This window comes from Pseudorca crassidens, chromosome 15, assembly GCF_039906515.1.
Source record: "Pseudorca crassidens isolate mPseCra1 chromosome 15, mPseCra1.hap1, whole genome shotgun sequence".
In the NCBI taxonomy this organism is placed as follows: Eukaryota; Metazoa; Chordata; class Mammalia; order Artiodactyla; family Delphinidae; genus Pseudorca; species Pseudorca crassidens.
This window is the reverse complement of record NC_090310.1, coordinates 52,937,757-52,958,533: the sequence shown is the minus strand read 5'-3', so window position 1 is coordinate 52,958,533 and position 20,777 is coordinate 52,937,757. Positions and strand designations below refer to the sequence as shown.

Here is a 20,777-nt window from a genome sequence, read left to right as displayed (position 1 = left end):
CCTTCATCTTATGCCAGGAGGGGTTGGGCTAAGTCCAGTACTTTACAGGAACCCTGGACCCTAGGACTTCAAGTGAATCCCCCCCGCCACCCCCACCCCCCCTCGCCACCCCCACCCCCCCTCGCCACCCCCACCCCTCCTTGCACATTGCCTTCAGACACTTTAATAATCTTGCTGAATACATGGGGATCTTCGGATATTAGTTTATCAATTTTATGGCCTAGATATCATTCAACAGGTTTGACAAGAACAACCCATGGGAATAAACCTGAGCTGCTGGATCTAAGGAAATTTGGGTCCAAATGATTAAGACATCTCTTAAACAGGAGGAATTATAGGAGAATGAGGCATTCTTCTTGCTGAAAAGATTTTCCACCTAGTAAATTATAGCCTGTTATTCTCCAGGGTATTTTTCTTTAATCTTCTTAAGCCATTTTCCAGTGTCTGAAAACAATTTAAATATTCCAGGTAGAGAATCCAGTTACTTAGCTGAGCAGGTCTGTGTCTATATTTTGTCCATTTGGAAGTGCAAACAGGACTTGGAGGCTGATCCCACAGCTTCCTTGAAAGCTCATACCACTTATTAAATGCTGTAGGCATTCTTTTACTATGGACTTTACACTTTTCTCCTTCTGACCTAGTCTAATGACCGGATGCTTTGTAAATGGATTATTCCAGAATCTAAACAATAAGTTCAGACACAGATGAAATGCTTTGTCTGTCTCAAGGAAAAACAAAGAAAATGCAGTTCAACAACAAGTAAAGCAGTCTTGCCCATCTTGAGATCCTCAGATAGAAAGCTAATATGATGATGGGTTTACTGAGAAAGAGAATGAAGAGCAGAAGGAAGAGAGAGCGAGCGAGCGAGAGAGAGAGAAGGAGACTATGCAGAATAAGAAGGGTATTCCAGGATAAGCTCTGGATTTATTCACAGAGATGATTTGAAACTGCATTTTAAATAATTCTCCAGATGAACCGGTTTGCAAGGCAGAAACAGAGACACAGATGTAGAGAGCAAACGTATGGACACCAAGGGGGGAAAGTGGCGGGGGGTGGTGGTGGTGGGATGAATTGGGAGATTGGGATTGACATATATACACTAATATGTAAAAAATAGATAACTAATATAAATAATAATGAATAAAATAAAATTTAAAAAGTGTTTGAAGAAAAAATAATTCTCTAGAATGTCTTGTTTGGAAGAAAATATGAGTGTCACTTTGAAAATGAAGTTTTTCTGTGGAAACACTTTTTGATACATCCAGGTAGATGACTTTTATTATGTGCATTTATGTCACATATATTTCTTCCTCACCTACTAATGCCAGGCCCTGGATTAGAGCCTGATGTGATGAAGAAATCAGCAAACCCCCTGCTGTTACCGACCTTACATACTAGGTGGAGGAGCCAGAAAATTATCAAGAACACCAATGATATAGAGATTATGAGGGCTGCAGGGAGAGTGATGGAGAGGCTGCTAGTCAAACGCCACCTGCAGAAGGTGAGAAGGGCTCCCTCTGAGCATTGAACAGTGAGTTTCTGGGGCAGTCCGGTAGGAAGGATATGGGCACTAAGGAGAGGGCCAGGGGAATCTCAGATCTTTCATAGGGGAGAAACCAGACTGCACCTAGGAGTCAGGTTATGTGGAATGCAATGGACTATCCTGTAAGTTCCTCGGTTGGCCTTCTTGGTCTCCATGGTGATCTGTGGAGTAAGAGGGACCCAGACCTTCTTAGGATGGTTTTTTCCTCCCCAGGTGTCACCCTTCTACTCTTCCCCGTTCATATTTGTCCTTCTAGTGTCAAGCCAGTTTAGGTTATCTGGCTAATTATATTGCATATTAGTGAGACTGTGTGTTGAAGACACAGAGAGCTAGATCTTGAGTCCAAAGGCGTGGGTGTACCTGCTGATTCTTTTACCAGTGAGCTGTGTGACTTTAGCTTAATCACTTAACCTCTGTGAATCTTTGCTGCCTCTTGCTCAGACTGTGAGAATGCTGCATTTCCTACCTATTTCATCTAAAAGTTGGCAGTAGCTGATAGGTAAAGCAGCCCTTCTCACACTTGAGCGTGCATCAGAAACATCTGGGGGGATTGGTAAGGTTCAGACTGCTGGGGCCCACCCTCAGTTTCTGATTCAGAAGGTCTGAGATGGAGCCTGGGAATTTGCCTTTCTCATAGGGTCTTGGGTAGCACTGATGCTGCTGGTTGGGGAACCACACTTTGAAACCACTGAGATAAGGTTTGTGAAAAAAACTTGGAAAGTATGGTAGAGAGCACAGTCTTGCTGGCCTGTGTACATTTTCACTGGTTTGTAAGTTTAATTTTATCTATGTGTTTGTATTTTGAGAAATTCTTCCAATTATTACCTTTCTACCTACGTAGGAGGTAGAAAAAACTCGGTGACATAATCGTGGACAATCTTTTTAGGTCTTCTGGGATATTTAGGAAGTGTCTCTGATGCCCAGGCTGACTTAACTCACATTCATGCATTTCTTTTGAATTTCTTAGAGGCAATGAAACATTTTCAGCATTTTCGTCTGCTTCTAGTGGGAGTGTTAGACAAGGAAAGGAAGGAGAGAAGCTTCTTGAGAGGCTGTCTAGTCTGACTTCCTGCCTCTGAGCAGGGGAGGCTGCTGTGTTTTTCCTTTTCGCTCTGACTTTGGGAAATACCTGCTGCCCACACCCCCGCCCCAAGGGTGTACCCCATCTGCTAGTGAGGAAAAGTAAATGCTGGAAATAATTTAAAATATCTAAAATATCTGATCTCACTTAAAAATTGTAAACCCTCTTCTCTGATCTTTAAGCCGAAGGATGGGAAAACTCAAAACAGATTTTCAATAGCCCATTAGAAAGCATAATGGTACCTTTGAAAATGATGAGTTTGGGGCTATTTAGAATTGTGTAGAGATTCTGTCTTGTTCTTTGAGTGGCTAAAGCACCATAATCACCAGTCCTGTTGTCCTGGCCATCATGTAGAATGGGGGATGTCACCCAGAGGGCGCAGTGTCCTGCATAGTCTGTTGGCTACCTACCAATGTCATGGTGAGGCTGTGGATGCTCTAAGGGTGGTAGCCAAAAGCTTTGACATTGGCGTTAACCAATCACAACAGACAGCAGGCGGGCAGTGGAGCTGGAGTGGAGTCCTGGAGACATCCTGTTCCACCAGGGCCAGGCATGAACCATGCTTTTGCCTGATCCTGGGAAGGTCTGCGGGTCCCCAGTGTCTGTGGGAGCATGTGGAAATATTTCCATTTTTGAACAACTAGTAATGGTGTATAGGTATACACTGTCTGAACATCAAGGCCAACCCTTGTCCTCCGGAACTTGGCCAACAGATAAAGGACTGACCTATGGTGGCTATGTGTTTCACCAGTGATATGAAAGGATGTACCTTGCTTTTATTGTGCGTTTGTATCTTTGCTTTCATTTTGCATTTGTATACGATCAGTCTCTGGTAGTAGGAGGTGGGTGTACAGGACTGGGGTGTTTGAGAGTGAGCTAACTTTCTCCATCTCAGCTAGGGAGCTTGGGAGATTGTGAGCCTGGCCTCTCTCGTTTCTCTGTGTTGGACAAGATGTGGAGGGAAAGACGAAGGTTTCCCAAACCCTGATTTGCCTCAAACTCCTCATTTTCAAATGTACCATTATGCTTTCTAATGGGCTGTTGAGAATCTGTTTTCTGAGTTTGCCCATCCTTCCTCTTAAAGATCTGTGTCTTTGTTCTACAACCTCTGGGGCATGGAGGGCTTCTCATTTGATTGTTTTCTTTTTCTCCACTCTCACCCTCCAAATTCAGAGCTCACTGTGGGTGAATTGCTTAATGCATCTCAACCTGTTTCCTCATGTGTAATGTAAGGATTGTAGTATCTCCTACTGCACAGAACCACTGTTACCATTAAAGGAGCGAAGGCACATGCATTGCTCTGTGTGGCGCCTGACATACAACACTCAATAAAATAAGTTGTTAAAAGTGATGGTCCCCCAATAATTAGAGGGCCATGAACTTTATCAAGGTGGTCAGTTTGTGTTGGATGACTCTTTTATTCTATAGGTGGGAAGATCCGGACCTTCCTTCCATTCCCTTTAAAGTGTGTTTTGATTTTCATATTTTATGATTTGAAAGGGAAAAAAAGTTTTTTTACCCTTTTAAAAAATATAGATATTTCAGAGAAAATGAATCTATGTAAAAAATGCAGGACTCTTTCTCTTTAAAGGAAGTCAGTTTCCAAAGCATCCAAAAGTTTTACTTCTACTTAAAAACCTTAGAGTACACACAACACACACACACACACACACACACACACACACACAGAGTAAGTGCACAGGTATGATGCCCAGAAGGAAGAGGAAACAGTTAAAAAAAACTTTTGTAATTTAGCAAGAAAAAATTATATATAGATAGATATATGTAAGTCTCACATCATACATCATGTCTCAGAAGCATAATCTTACATTCAAAGGTCATAATTGCTAGACTGGCTAAGTTGTTTGAGAAGAAGGCTGAGGAAGCTTGGAGGTTTGGATATGCTGAGCGCCCTGTGGATTTGAACAAGTAACTCCCTCACCCCTCTCCACCACTCTGCCCTCCCCACCAAAAAACCCACAGCTAAAACAGGTAATAATAATAAAAAATCATGTTAGTATATTGCACATTTCCCAGAATCCTACACAAAAGCTCAGTTAGAACTTTTGCATTATGTAGAATCTGTAGTTGCGGTTTCCAAAATGATGACAAGGTGACACTGACAAGATTAATGAGGGAGCAGAGGAGAAGGGTTTACAAGGTGGGCAGTCAGCAGCGTTCACTTTGGACAGGTTATAGGGGAAAGAGGGAAGAAACAGCCCTGGTTGGTAGGTGGTGGATCCAAACGCAGCCCCCAGAAGGGCTGGCAGGTGCCCTCTAAAATACTACTTAAATATGTCCAGATGTGTCCCTTTTTCATGTCCAAAGAGCTTTTGTGAATTTCTTATTGACAGTGATTACTGTAATCTAAGTGTAAGAATATCACTTTTCCAAAGTAAGTCAATAAAGTTATTTTAAGCTTTTGATCAGAGTGTAACGTTCATGAAGTAAAACACGCAAATCTCATGTCCAGCTGGGTCAGTTTTCACAAAATGAACACTCACGTGATCCGCACCAGATGGAGAAACAGCATCGCCCGCCCACCAAGCCCCTGAATGCTCCCTTCTGGCCCCGACACCCGCTCTCCTGACTTGCAGCTCCGTAGGTTGGTTTTGCCTGTCTTGGATCTAAGAAAGCTATTTTCTTCTTATTTTCAATGAAAACAAAAGCCTAAAGCATTTTTATTATTGCTTTAGGACCCTCTTCAACAGTAACAAAAATGACTTATCCTGGGTTTAGATGGACCTTGATTAGGTCCTTATCTAGCCTAAGGTAAGGCCTGGGAAGTGAAGCAGGTGTAGTAAATGCCCCAAACGAGAAAGCAGTTGAACAAAACGGTAATAATTGAGCAAGGAAATGTAGTGCCTACAGGCTGTTATTGGCATAGCAGAGCAGACTAGTAGAGTGCTGTTTCTGGAATATAATTTTCTGTAGTAGTTTTTCTCTCGCATCTTGCCTGACTTTGATATTCCCACCTATGGTGCAGTAGGATAATTTACTCTGGCTATTAGCATATCTCTAATCCTTCCCAGGAAAGTTTAGCATATCAGTAAATAGCTTCAAATGATATTTACGTGCAACGACTGTTTAAATGGGACAGGAACATTTTGCTTTTTTACATTGAACTTGTTAAACTGTAGTTAAATGTTTCTTTATCAGGATTGTTTCACAGTATCATGAACAAGGAGTGCCGGCAGAAAATGGAATGAGATTGATTGTGAATTGTCGACTAATGCTGTGGGTCTTCACCTAAATAACAAATATTTTGTAACTGAAGACCTTAGTTTTCCTGTTACTGGAGCTAATGTGAGGTTCAAGCAGCCTTTTCAGACTGTATCATAAATTCCATCTGCCCAGAAAGATTTCATAATGCTCCCCTTCCCCCATCTATTCCATGTCCCATCCCACAGTCAGTGCCAGTGCCCCTGTATATCAGTAAGGAAAGGAACTAGGACATATTTCTGAGATTTACTTGAGATTTTAAAGAAGCTATCGATTTCTGTTAAAAACTAAATGAAATAGCATATAAAGAAGGTTAGATTCTTGAAGAGGTCTTTGGCTTCCCCTTTGATCTCTTTGTGCTCTGATATTTGATTTTATTATTTTCTTCATATGTTAATTTTCAACTTGGGGAAATTTTTATTTTAAGTTTATTCTGAAAAAAATGCTTAGGTATATGCTTAGATATAATTGATGTTGACGAAATCTGTATACATTTATCAAGAAACTAAATTATTGTCAGTGGAGAAACATTATTCTATAAAATAAGAAAACATATTTAGTGTTAAAAGAGAATTAAAAGCATCCTACATATGGTTTTCATTTCAAGGACTTTTTTAGTTCACAGTACTTGCTCACTGTTTTGTTTCTTTTCATCACAATGAAGTTTTATGAACAAGTTTAAGGAAAATGAATTAGTTAACAAAGCACTTTTACCTGAACTAGTCATTGTGGATCTTAATATATAACATTGATACGTAGGAGATTAAGAAGTTATTTTGCTGTTAAAAAATCAAACTTTCATTGGAACTTGTTTATGAAGTGGGTAAGGGAAAGTTAATTTGATTCATTTTATAGGAGAGGCCGTATAAGCTGAAAAAGGAAGACCCCAGAGCAAGTCAGCAAGTGGTCCCGTAGATTAAAAAAAAATGAAGGATACTGACAGGGATGCTTTCTCAGGTTTGCTGTTTGGTTGAGTCTCACTTAGTCTCCATCCTCAGCGTCTAATATTCTGGCTGTAAATTCATTCCACCAGTATGAGATGCACTTATATGATATGTGAAGGAGGCCACTTCTCTGCATTCTTTGGTTTGTCTCTACAGATGTGTGGGATGTTGAAGGACGAAGTATGATCTTCTTTAGTCGTTCTTCTGTGTTTGGTTATAAAGAGGCAGTGGCGACAGTGGCTGCTCCCTGTCTCAGATTACTCTTCCTTTGTCTTCAGCTAAACTGGCTTGTGTTTGACCCTAGCAGTTCCTCGTTGATTTCTCTCTCACCTTTCTGAATGTGGTGGAGGCAACAGCTGTTCTCAAGGGTCAGTGTATCATGTTCTGGGGTCATTCACAGAGGCTCAACCTGAAGCCTATGTCTCCAGTCCTTCTAGTGATACTGTCAAGTACCTGTAATTAAACTCCTTTATGTTCAAAGTTTCCAGAGAGGTTTTTGTTTTCTTCATTAACCCCTACCCAATATGGCCTTTTATGGTTCTAGGATTCCATGAATTTCAGTTTTAATGTGCAATAACCACCCACACATCCTATGTAATTTTCTCCTTCAATATTACAGTTGAGTAAAATGGAGTTTTGCTATAATGCTGCCTCTCAAGTTCAATACTGAGAGTGAGTCCTAATAACAGGCCCTGATATTTATAAACCACTCTTATTTATTTACAGTCATGCCCCTTCAGTCTTCAAGACCACCTCGAGTGGTAGGAAAAGGCCAGATGTTATTATTCCCATCTTACATAGAAGCACACTGGGGCTTGTGTGTGGTGAGTTGCCCAAGGCACACAACTAGAGCCAAAGTCAGGTTTAAAGCTAGGTCTTCTGGTTAAATTCAGGACCTTTTCCAGTCTACCATGATATCCCCAAACAGTGGTAACAAAAGGCTTTTAATCGAATCTAAATGATTACCAGTTGAAAGAGATTCATTGACTTTTCCAAAGAATCCCCCTGATTTTAGGATTCGTACAAATGAGGCTTAGAACCCTACAAATGCCTTCCTCTTTGCGAGTGTCTTCAAAAACAGCTATTTTTATGATGTGTATACAAAGCCCATTTTTGTTCCACAATGTAGGATGTAGGAACATAGGAAAACTTAATTTCTGCTTTGAGGCACAAAGACCAGGGCACAGTCTAGTCTACAAATGTTCAACATCAGTCAGTCACTGTAAAACATGCTCACGGAAAGATAGTCAGGAATGGTGTTAAAACAAAGGTCATTTTTTTCATTATCTAATAAGTGGCACTTTTGTATCTGGCAAGACTCATTACATGTGCTTTTCCATCTTTTTCTCTTCCAAACATACTTGCAAATGTTGTCTTTTGCTGGATGCCCATTAAGACTGGTCCCATGGCTTCCTATGGGAAATCTTTGATGTTGGAAGATGAAAGATAAAGTGGGCATGAAGGAAGTGTAGAGGATGCCACTTGCACCCAAACGTGAGGCAGAATGGCTTGGAATTCAAGGTGCTGTCAATTGAGAGCCCAGATGTAGATTGCCAGTGCAGGAGGGTGCATGGAAGGAGGTGGTTATGCCTCATCTATACAACAACTGGACCAGGGCTCCTCAAAGACTGTAGCTTTGTGTTATTTATCTTCTTCCCTAGGGCAAAGCATAGGCCTGGCACTTAGTTGGTGCTCAGGGAATCTTTGTGGAATGAAGGAATGATCTGGTGTGTTTCTGGGTCACAGTGGGTTCATGGGAAGGGGGAGTGTGCAGTCATGAGGGAGGGTGGTCATGCTCCCAAGACACCTGCATGACACACTGTGTGTGGCATTGGTTAGAAAGCCCTGCCCTCCATCCTTCCATTCCATCTGACATCTCCCAGAGTCTGAGGGACCCTGTGACCTTCTTAACTTTGGTTTCTCCATGTGAGCTCAAGAAGCAAACTATTTATTGTCAATACAGAGCTGATTGCTGTCATTAGCACGGATTTCCCGTAAGTGCTAAATATGGCTTAAGGTTGAGTGTGTAATCAATTGTGATTCGATATTGGTTGAAAATTGTGATGCTTAATGTATTTACATCTCTTATTCTGAATGTTACAAGTGGCTTCTGTTTTCTGGAAAAGATACACATATACCGATATTTTGCAAGGAAAATTGCCCTTAAAGAAATTCAGAAGTGTTGGGAATGACAGAGCAAAAGACTGACGGGTGTGAAAACATCCTCTCTATCTGGATAATGATTCACAAGGAGAAAAATGGATACGTGAGCTTTATTGCCAAAATGAGAAAAATATTAAAGACATATAGTTTAAAAAATATTATTTATAATAAAAATTCTGCCTACACTATTTCTTCTGTATAGAGGGAATGGAAGTTATTGGGACAATATCATTGACATCCTCCCTTCCCCGCTCCTATTTCAATATACTTGGGCCACCTCTATGGTCCCACCTTCCCTCCTGTCCCTGGGAAAGCTCTATGTCCTGGAGCCCATGCCTCCTGGTTTGTTTGGATTCTGGATTCATAATTATCCTCCCCTTTGACAGTATCTGTGAAAGATTCCCTTATGTTGAGGCTCTTCTAAGAACATAGAAATATGCTTTTTAGTCATACAAATGCCAACATAGAATCCAGCACAATGTCGCCCACCCCACCTTCCTCCTACAGTTACTGCCCTCTTTTCCTCATCCTTCCCTCCACAAGGAACATGCAGCTTCTACCCACCTTCTCCTCTCCTAACATCCCACTCACTCCTTCTCTGCCCTCCAAAGCCTTATTCTGCCTTTGCCATTGCTTTGAAATTTCTCTTGCCACAGCTTCTGGCAACGTGTTGGGTGCTAGCCCAATTGATATTTTTCAGAATCTACCTTGATTCTTTTTCTGCAGTTTCCTTCCATCTACCCATTCAGTGTTCATACTTTAAATTTGTATTGATGCCTCTTATAAGCTGGACATTTTGCTAGTGTTGTGGATTTACAATGGTAAATGATTTGGTTCCTGCCCTCATGGAGTTGGTGCTCTGCTGGGGGAGATAGATGCTCAACAAAGAGAGGTAAATGATGTTACTATAATTGTGACAAGTACTACGGAAAAAAGTACAAGTGAGTATAAGAAGTTTGGAAGGTTTTCATGGAGAAGTTCTGTTTAAGGAAAGACCTGAGTTATAAGTAGGACTTAAGCCAACATGAGGATGGGGAGTGTATTAGGTCAAACGTACAGGACATGTGGGCATGTCCTTCCCCAAGGAGGGAAGGCATATGGGACTTTGAAGGACAGGGAAGAATAAGCAAATGGGGCACTTGGTGGCTCAGATAATGAGGTGGGATGGCAAGGGGTGCATATATGCTACTTAGGCCACTGAAAAATTTTATCATGAAGTCAGTAGGAAGCCATTAAAGCTGTGTTTCTGAACCTCAGTACTATGGACATTTGGGGCCAGACAATTCTTTGTTATGGGGTTTGGCCGGTGCATTGCAGAATGTTTAGCAGCATCCCTGACTATCTACTAGATTCCAGTAACAAAATCCCCAGTGTAACAACCAAAATTGTTTCTGGACATTGCCAACATTTCCCTGGGGTGAAAAACTGACCCTGGTCCAGAACCACTGATTAAAATGTAAACCACTGATTTAAATCTTAACTGATTTTAAAAAGTACTGGGCCCCTGTGTGTGCACGCATGCGCACACACACACGGCCAGTAGGGACATGAAAAGATGTTCAACAACATTAGTCATTAGTCATCAGGGAAATGTATATTAAAACCACAGCCCACCAGACCTCTAGCTTCCTGAAATGATTGGTTTACTCATCTGATGCCCCCACTAAACATTGAGCACCTTGTATGATGGGGGATCTGGACTTTCATTTGAATCCCTAGTATAGGCCTGCAGTATCTTGCATGGTGTTTGAAGGAGCATGCTTCCAACTTTTTGCTGTATTTTGTTAAAAGAGATTTGTATACCTGTCAGTAAAAGGCAACTTTTTAATGGTACTTCTCTCCACTGTTTTGCATCCTCCACCCTGGACCTTCTTCCCTCCTCTGCTTTCCTTTCCTCGGGGAAATTTCAGACTGGACAGGCCCTGGGAAGAAAATCCTCTTCCATGCTGATGCACATAGAACATTTACTTCACTGATCTTAATCTCACAATCCATCATCCAAGACTGCCTTTAGTGTGTGTGTGTGTGTGTGTGTGTTTCATAGTCAGGGCTGCATCGCTGACGTTTGTTGGGCATCACATCTGATTTTCTGTGACACTTGGAATTTTTTTTCCTTACATAGCTGTTTGTGTATGTGTTTGCCGTCTTTGGCTCTGCTGCTTTCTGAGGCAAGTCTTGGGCAATCCCTGTGGAGCATGGCTGGTTTTTTTCCCTTGTTGACTCTGTAACATTGATTAGTTGAGAAGTGCACATCTCTAGCCATGTGTGTTTTCTGTTTAACAACATGAGGACACGAAATCACTGTGGAGTCAGAATTGTGGTCAGTCTAGGCCAGTAGACTTTCTGACAGTGGCACCAACGTGTGGGCTGTGGGTCTGTGGGTCTGTGAGCCGGTCCTCGACATTAGCCTTAATGGGTTATAGCTTGTATCAGTTTTATAGGGTGTCCATAACAAAGTAGCACAGACTGAGAGTCTTAAACAACAAAAATGTGTTTTCTCACAGTTTTGGAGGCCGCAGGTCTGAGATCAAGGTGTTAGTGGAGTTGGTTCCTTCTGAAGACCCTGATCTGTTCCAGGCCTCTCTCCATAGCTTGTAGGTGGCTGGCCTCCCTGTGTTGTCACATCATCTTCCTTCTGTATGTGTCTGTGTCCAGATTTCTTCTTTTTATAAGGACACCAATCCTATTGAATTAGGGCCCACCCTTAATGACCTCCTTTTAATTTAATCGCCTATGTAAAGATTGTTAACCATATAGGGTTGCAGTTTGAAGCACTGGGTGGGACTTGAACATACGGATTTTGGGGTGGGGCACAATTTAGCTCATTACTAACCTGAACCCGGTAAAGTAGAACTCAGAGGGCAGCAACGTATTGGCTCTATTCAAATACTTGAAGAATTGACACTTAGAGAAGCAACTAGATTTATTTTGTATAATTGGGTTGGCTGAAAAGTTCATTTGGAAAAACCCAAATGAACATTTTGGCCAACCCCATAATTAGGTGTTAAAACTAAATGGTAGCTGCATATATGGAAAAAAATCCCCAAATTTTCTAGCTGGCATTATCTGACCAAGTTTGCTTTGTGAAAAAGATTTCCCTGTTAAGGAGAAAACTTATTTTCTCATGAAGATTTAGAGCTCCACTGCCCAGTAGAAATATAAAATGAGCCACACTGGAAATTTAAAATTTTTTAGTAGCCACATTAATAAAGTAAAAAAAAAAAAAAAAAAACAGGTGGAATTAATTTTTTTTTTTTTTTGGCGATACGTGGGCCTCTCACTGTTGTGGCCTCTCCCGTTGCGGAGCACAGGCTCCGGACGCGCAGGCTCAGCGGCCATGGCTCACGGGCCCAGCCGCTCCGCGGCACGTGGGATCTTCCCGGACCAGGGCACGAACCCGTGTTCCCTGCATGGGCAGGCGGACTCTCAACCACTGCAACACCAGGGAAGCCCCTGGAATTAATTTTAACAGTATAGTTTGTTTAACCCGATATATTTATTTACATATGTAATTAATATAAACAATTATTCATGAACTACTTTACATTCTTGTTTTCATTGTCAGTCTTTCAAATCTTATAGCACATCTTAGCCAACTCGCCACATTTCAAGCGCTCCGTGGTCTCCGGTGAGCCCATATTCAGCAGTGCAGGGGGACAGCGTTGCCATCTCAGTTGGGGCCAGATCATCTCCAAACAAATGAAAAATGGTTCTTGAGGGACAAAAAGTCTTCTTATTCTTTACTTTTTATTTTATATAAAGCACAGAATACATACAGCATATAAATAGATATACAGAATATCTGTGATATTAACATTTCATGGAAGATGATTAGGAAAACAAATGTCGAAAAAAGCCCTAATTTAGCAGATCAGTAATGAAACTGTTGAGTGACCTTGGTGTAGAGTCTGCCCTTGAGGCTTAATTCCAGTGCTTCCCTTACTAGCTTAGCTAGGTTTCCTTGGACCTAGTTATTTAAGCTAAGCCTTAGTCTATTTATATGTAAAATCGGGATAAGTGTCTACCTCTTAAAATATTATAAATATCAAAGGAGAAATTCCATTTCGAGTTCATATTGCAGGGATTGGCTCAGACCAAACATTTAGGATGTGTCTATTATTATTTGGTCAGGGAGTTCTGTAAAGAATATTCTGGTATTGGGAGGGAGTTTGGACTCTTTTGTCATTTCCTCCCAGTTTCTTTAGGACATTTTGTTTATTTATTTATTATTAAAGTATAGTTGCCTTATTATTATTAGTTTTGGGTGTACAGCATATTGATTCAATATTTTTATAGGTTATACTCCAGGGTATATAATTTGTTTTATAGTGATTCATTTATTTTCACATTTCATCTTTTTTTTGAGATGTAATTATCATATAACATTGCATTAGTATATGTTATTGATTTATATCAGCACATTGATGCACAAATCATAATAAAGAAGTTATAGGACTTTGTAATTTTAATATTGATTGCAGTGACTCTTTTTCTTACTGAAATATCTCTCATTCTTTTGGATGTTGAGGTTTTAAGAAGTCCCTTTACTTTGTTCCTTGACTGTCCTTTATTTAACCTAAAATCTTTTTGGAGATTCATGTAAATTGTAGAACAGCAGCTTCTTATATCATTATATTAGTCTTCATTTTTGATAAGATGGGATGAGAGTAAAATGGTTTCTGTCAACGAAAGAGGGGTAAATAGAGATTTACTGTACATTATCCACAATTACTAACTTAAAACAGGTATGTTTATTAGTGTTCTTCTTTTCAAGGTAGATGTTTATTGGAAAAAATACCTTATAACTTTAAATAAGCAAATTAAAGTTGAATTCCTAGTTAGAAGCCATGTACTTAGAAGACACAGGGATGTCTACATTTCAAGCTCACTGGTGCTCCTGGGCATTTACATCATTGTATTCCTGATTCAAAGCCTCACCCATTGTAGGCCTGTGTCAGTGGATCTGAGTCAGGTTCCTGGACCAGTAGCAGCAGCATCACTGAAAATTAAGTAGAAATGCAGATTCTCAGACTCTATTCCAGATCTCCTAAGTGAGAAGCTCCAGAGAAAGGGCTTAGTAGTCTGCATTTTAACCAGTACTCCTTGTAAATCTGATGCACCCAAAAGTTTGAAAACCACCTTCTTATGGAATACACATCTTACGGATATTGATGGAGGGAGAAAGAATAAAACATAGACCATCTGAGAGTTACCTCCATTATTCTGCAGTAAAATGCTGCAGTTGCCTTGGAAATGAAGGATGGCTGTATATTTCAAACTTCAAACTACAGCATATATTCTGACAATTAAGAATACTTGAGATCTGGGTTGAGCAGGGGGAGAATATTGGCACTTGCAGCTATGTGAGAGGTGTGAAAAAAGGAGGTGGAGTTGAAAATGGATATTCATGTATTTCTGGGTCAAACCCTGCCTTGCATGGCAAGAATGCCAAGTTCCAGCTGATCTTGGAATGTCAAAGGTGATTATGGAGGAAGCAGGCAGGGAGCCGCGATAAATGATCATTTAGTAGAGGAACTGTGGCCGGAAGAGTGGGTCAAGAAAATACTGAACAAAGGAGCTTTAATTTTGAAGGAGGAAAAGGAATAAGCTAGAAAAAGCAGTATCCGAAACAACGAGGCAGCCTAACACAATGTTCCAACATATAAATTTGAGCTGTTTTGCTCTGCTAACTTTAAATATTTTATTATCTGGGATCCTTGCAGTGAATTGTCACTAAGATTTTGATTAGAATCTTATCAGATACTCTTGTCAGACACTCTGATTAGAAAAGGAACTGATGTGAAAATGGTAAGTTACACCTACAGGTTAATTCCAAATTTACCTGGAAATTGGGATGTGTGTTCTGTGAAGCCTATTGGAAACTTTTATTTCACCCAACTCTGGAAGAGTAGGTGATGAAACAGAACTGAAAATATTGCTATGATTTACTGGAAATATTACTCTGAACTTCTATGCATGTAATCTCATAGGAGAAGCTTCAGATATTTTAAAAATTATTCTTCCATTATAATATCAAATTTGTTTCCAAGTGTCTTTTTTTTTAACATTTAAAAGTAATTTTGGAATTTAAAAATTCCAGCTGAAGCTCTATGTAACAGCACAAGCCTTGTAAAAGATATTTTCAGACTGCATGTTAAGAATGAATCTTAAGACTATCAGGATAAAACAGCAAGGCAGTTGCTCAAAAAATTAAATATAGAACTATCATATGATCCAGTTATTTCACTTCTGGGTATATATGGAAAAGAATTGAAAGCAGGGATGCAAACAGATATTTGTAGGCCTATGTTCATAGCAGCGTTGTTCGCAACAGCCAGAAGGTGGAAAGAAACAACCCAAATGTCCATCAGTGAATGAATGGATAAACTAAATGATACAGACATATAATTGAGTATTATTCAGTCTTAAAAAGGAAGGAAATTTTGATACCTACTATAACATGGATGAACCTTGAACAGATTATGCTGAGTGAAATCAACCAGATACAAAAGGAAAAATACTGTATGATTCTATTTATATAAGGTACCAAAAAGTAGTCAATTCATAGATATAGAAAATAGAATGGTGATTGTCAAGGCCTAGGGGGAGGAGGGAATGGTGAGTTAGTGTTTAATGAGTGTGAAGTTTCAGTTTGGGAAGATGAGGATGGATGGTGGTCATGGTTGCACAGCAATATGAAAGTACTTAATGCCCCTGAACTTTACACTTAAAAATGGTAAGTTTTATGTTATATATACTTAACACAATAAAAAAAGAATGCCATGATAAACTTTCATTTAATATTTTAATAAATCAGGTTTTAAACATAATCCACTATAATAATAATGAACATTTTTATGTGCCAAGAATTGATCCAAGTGCTTTACCCAAATTATCCTGTTTAATTCTCACAAAAAACTCTGACGGAGGTATGATTATTATCTCTTTTTTTTCCAGTTGTGGTTGTGCAGAATGAGGCACGGGAGGGGACAGGCAGAGATTTGAGCCCGAGGGGTTGGCCTCCAGAACCTGGCTCTTATAATAAAACTTACCATGTGTACAAAAGCCTTAGATTTGCTCTACCCATCAGGAAGACAATCCCAAATTCCAAAATTATCTCTGCAAGTTCTAAATTTATTACAAATCTTTTTAATCAGATAGAGGATATGACACACCAGAGTTACAATGTGTATGAAAAAGTTGAAATAAACTGGTTTTATTTATGTCTCTTTAAAAAATGCAATTCCTGCAAAGATCCCAGTATTTCAGTATAAAAATCCATATCCAGTGACATGTGTTTCTTTGTGCAGATGGTATGCCTTTCTGAAAATTGCCAAAAGAAAAGAACACATATTTTAGAAATGTTTAATATTGTAATTACAATACAGGCAGTTTTTGCTTTATAATATGCATGCTTTAAACTAAGAAGACTGTCTCTGATGTTTTATTTTATTGTGTGAAATTTAAATTTATAACAGTTTTGTGTATAGCCTTCCGAACATATAGAAGATGACCTTATTTACTGTTACCTTGGAAACAGCAATACCTAAATGCTGTGTTTACTCTCTTCAGTACAATTAAAAATCATTTTATAGAGCAAATGTAATTTAAAATAATATCCTGAAGCATGAATTTCAATTAACTTTAATCATATAAAATATGTAATGATGTTTAGTGTTAAAATTATTTGGAAAACCAAATATAGCTTTTTGTTAGAAAACATGCCAGTGCCTTTAAAAACTTGCCTTAATCAATAAATACATGCATCACTGGCCTTTTCCTTTATAAGTAATTTCCCAATATTCTAATTATTAGTAAAGTACCTCAGTTATGTAATTAGCAATCCTATGATGTTAAAGATATCATGTTTAATTTTTTATTAGTTTTATTAATAATTGATGATCTTGGAGAAACTTAACAATTATAACTTAAGTAATTCACAGGTAAGGCTTTCTATAGTGGCATATGTTGATATACGTGTATTTTCTTACATTTCTAGGACTCCACTATTGTCACTCCAATTATTTTGAGGACCGACCCTCAGGGATTTTTCTTTTACTGGACAGATCAAAGCAAGGTAAGAAGTGAGATATGTCTTTCTTACATTTTCCAGTTAGTTGCTGATTTGCGAAGTATTTCGCTTTCTATCCATTTCATGGATGACTCTTTGTAATTTTTTTAAAGATTCTACTTAAAAATAATATCTTAGATAGAAATGTCTTGGGATTTTCCAAGGTCTGAAATATTAGATGTGCTAAATCCTAGAACAATTGGCATTTTTCAGGGTAAGAACATGGAATTGTGAATTACATTTGTTGTAGAGGGAAGTTAGCCAGTATTACTGCTGTTAAGTCTTCCACCAACTCTACCCATAAAAAATGAAGAAACATGATGAGAAAGTCATTTTTGACCCTGATGACTGTAACTGTGGCTTTCCCTTTCTCTTCCTTCTCCCCTTTGCTGCTTATTAAGGGTTCTCCCAGCCTCAGCAGGAATTTGGCCTTGATAATTTGTTTTTTTGTTAGAAAATCAGGAATAAGATCCCTTTAGACTATACCTTCACTTTTTCAGGAATTTCTTCCCATTTTAGCTTTCTGTCCACCATACCATGAATTTAGAATCTCATTTATTATGAAACCAATTGAGATGATTCCATATTGAATTATTAAAAACTAGACTGTCTGCAGATCATAAGATTTATTTGGAGTTTAACGGGTAGTGAGGTCAGAATATTCATAAAAAGTAGGTTATTATTTCCATAGACGATGGAACATACACTTGACCATACACTTGATGTTGCACTTGAACATACAAGGCCACAGACCACAGAATATTTTGGTCCTATAAGTTCTGATATTTGGAAAGATGGGACAGGCTTTATTGAGAGTGCTAAATCCATACTGAAACCAATAAAATACCTGGCATCAAACTGTGAGGTGCCTTTTCATGTTCTGGTGTTAGTTCTCTATATCCAAGGTTACTGGTGTTTGTCAGCTTAGCTTTCGGCCATTGGGGGCAACCTGGACTTCACCAGTGAGTAGTGGTATGGAAACTGCTCTGTGCAGTGGCATATTTGGGGTCAGAGTAGAGCCTGGGGAAACTCTTAGGGTGCTAGACAGTAATATCTGGCCCCCAGGGCCAGTCCTGAATGGGTCTGTTAACACGTCATCCAAAAGGCAGATTTTAGCTTTGTGGTCCTGGAGTTACTTTCTGAATATGGGTGCCCTGTAATCATCTCTGGCCACAGACATGGGGCTAAATCATAGACCCCGAGCTAACGTCAAAAACCGTATTTGAGTAAGATTTCATACTGACTGTTCATGTTTATTACTGGGTGTGTTAATCACTTTGGCTTTGACATTCTGTTTGGTTTCCTGCTGTTATGTATAAAACAATGGCTTGAAAGAGGTTTTTTATTTTTTTTCCTCCTAAAGGCTATTTTTAGAACTGTTGAAGCTATATTCATGAAAGATATATTTATAATGCCTAGAGCATTTTTAAATGTTGGGTATTAGTACAAGAGACTAGACTGTCAGTTTGATTTTTCAACTTGTAAATCAAGCTTCTATAAAAGCAACAGAAGGTATTTTGGGGTTTTTAAATAATTCATAGCAACTCAGTTAAGCTCCCCTTTAAGACCAATGATAAATATTTCATTGCTTAAGAAAGAGAAAGTATTTAGGACCAGAGGCTCTTTGATGTACCTCTGTTGTCCTGTGAACCCAGTATTTTAACTCATGCTCATTTTCAAATGTAGAAAATTCTCAGTTTTTTAATACTAACAACTTTCTCTTGGTTGTAATGCTGTTTATGACCAACTTAAACAAATACTGTGGTAGCAATACTTCTGTCTCTTTATTACTTTTCTTTTCATGGATATTAATCTTCCAGTTCTAGCCAAGAGATGGGAATTTCATTTTTCACTTTTTAAGTCAACTGTCAGTCATGTATCAGAATTTTGAGGTTTATTTTTTTAGTTAATGATCATATATCAGTATCTAAAAGATGAGACGATTTAAGAAAAAATTAAACTTTCCATCATTCTAAGTTTGTCATTTTCTTCTGGCTTTAAGCCTAGCCCTGGAGTCAGAACGAGTGATGAATCCACTTCTAAGAGGTAGACTCCTGTAAGTGATATATTAGGAGCATAAATGTACGCAAGCAGAGATGGTACCCGCAAGTGAGTGGGGAGGGCGCACAAGCTTTAAGTCCATGTTTTTGCATAAAATCATTTGAAGGGATGGGCCTAATGTTGCAGTCAGATGATGCTTAGAGGCCCAGTTTCTTTAAGATATTTTTTCTGACAATCAGTCTTGTCGATATGAATCTATCACATGTACTACAGGGGTTACGTCTCAAAGAAAAAATGTGATACTTTTAAGTTTATCCCCTGATTCCCTCCCCACCCCTGTTTGGAAGCTTGCGTTGGTATCTGGGTGATGTGCCTCTCTTCTCCCTGGAGCTTCTTCCTTTGTCTTTGTCCATGTTTCTCCTTGGTCCATGAAGCCTGTGCTGAAGCCCTTTGATTAGCGATCCCTTGAAGCCTACTCTGCTCAGAGGCGAGCTGAGTGGCTTAAGAAGCTCTTGGTAAAGAATATTGTTACAAGATCTTTCTCTTTATAGCCCTGGAGGAGAATCCTCACATTTGACAGTTTCTCATCCATGTCTTCTCTCCCGTCATGGCCACATTGTACCATGCACCACTGATTTCAAGCCACTGGTTTCACTCTCTGTGAACATTGACATGCTTCCTTCTGTAACCCCTCCTTTGATTTGTCACCATAGAAATGATAGGTGGCAAAGAAGACAGACAGCCCAGATGATTTAAGAACTTAAAAACCAGAGCAGGCAGGTAATTTTTATGTAGCAGAAATGTGCTCTGATGAAACATTGAAAGAATGTTTGGGGTTGGTTGGGAGCAGATAAATATGAACATCATCTTAAGGGATAAATGTTCATACTTTGTACCAGCTCTGGGCTTATTTTAATCATTCTTTCCCTTTTATTGTTGGCTCTGTAAATCTTATTGACTGTAATTAGCAAGAATGAGTTTCTGAATATGACTATTTTAAGCATGGTTGTTTTTCTTATGTCAGTGTGTGTTATGTAAAGAAGATCAGTTTATTTGTAATCATGAGTGAGAAGGGGCTCCTGTACAGCCTGAGTATGGAAGAGGTTGCCTGCATTATGCTATGACTTTACTTTGGAGCTCTGCCATATCAGGACCAGAAACCAACACAGGAAGTGTTAGCCGTGAAAACCATGCTAACTGCAAGAAGAATCTGTATGGGAGCTAAAGAAGAAAAAAGGGTCAGTGTAAAAGGCTAATAACAGAAACCTATCCTGCTAGAACATGAAACATAGTAAGCTGATGCCCTGCTTCTGTGCCAAGGTTGGTGTAAAAATAAAACTACTCACTATTAGATCCAAGAAATTCAATATAGTTCAGTAAGCTCTTCCTTGTATCCCTAAAACAGGAGCTTGGAGGAGGGGAAAGAGGAACATATAATTAAATTAACAAGGAAGAGGAGGAAAAACACATTTTAAAGGAAGGATTCCTACTACTTTATCTTTTTTGTTACAGATATTATTTATTTTTTATTTTGTGGATAATCCACTAATAGGTTCTTTTTGTAAGAGAGTAAAGCAGTATTGATGCCTTTGACTCCATCCCACCATTGACCCAATCCTAGTCTCTTCCAAAGTCAATTGCTCGTAACAGCTTCATGGTATCTTTCCAGGTCTCCTTTTAATGAATTTGTGCATACATTAACTATGGAAATATTTCATTTTGTTTCATTTATATCCATTTGTACCCTAAATA

General features: G+C 39.1%; 1 protein-coding gene across 3 annotated transcripts in view; it reads left to right on the top strand.

The window, feature by feature from the left end:
- The window catches only part of PLCB1 (phospholipase C beta 1), a 691,592-nt gene that overhangs the window by 1,007 nt on the left and 669,808 nt on the right, over positions 1-20,777 (top strand). For all 3 annotated transcript variants that reach the window (XM_067707502.1, XM_067707500.1, XM_067707501.1), the window contains exon 2: positions 16,953-17,030. In XM_067707502.1, the coding sequence (XP_067563603.1) occupies positions 16,953-17,030 (78 nt within the window). The remainder of the gene's footprint in view (positions 1-16,952; positions 17,031-20,777) is intronic.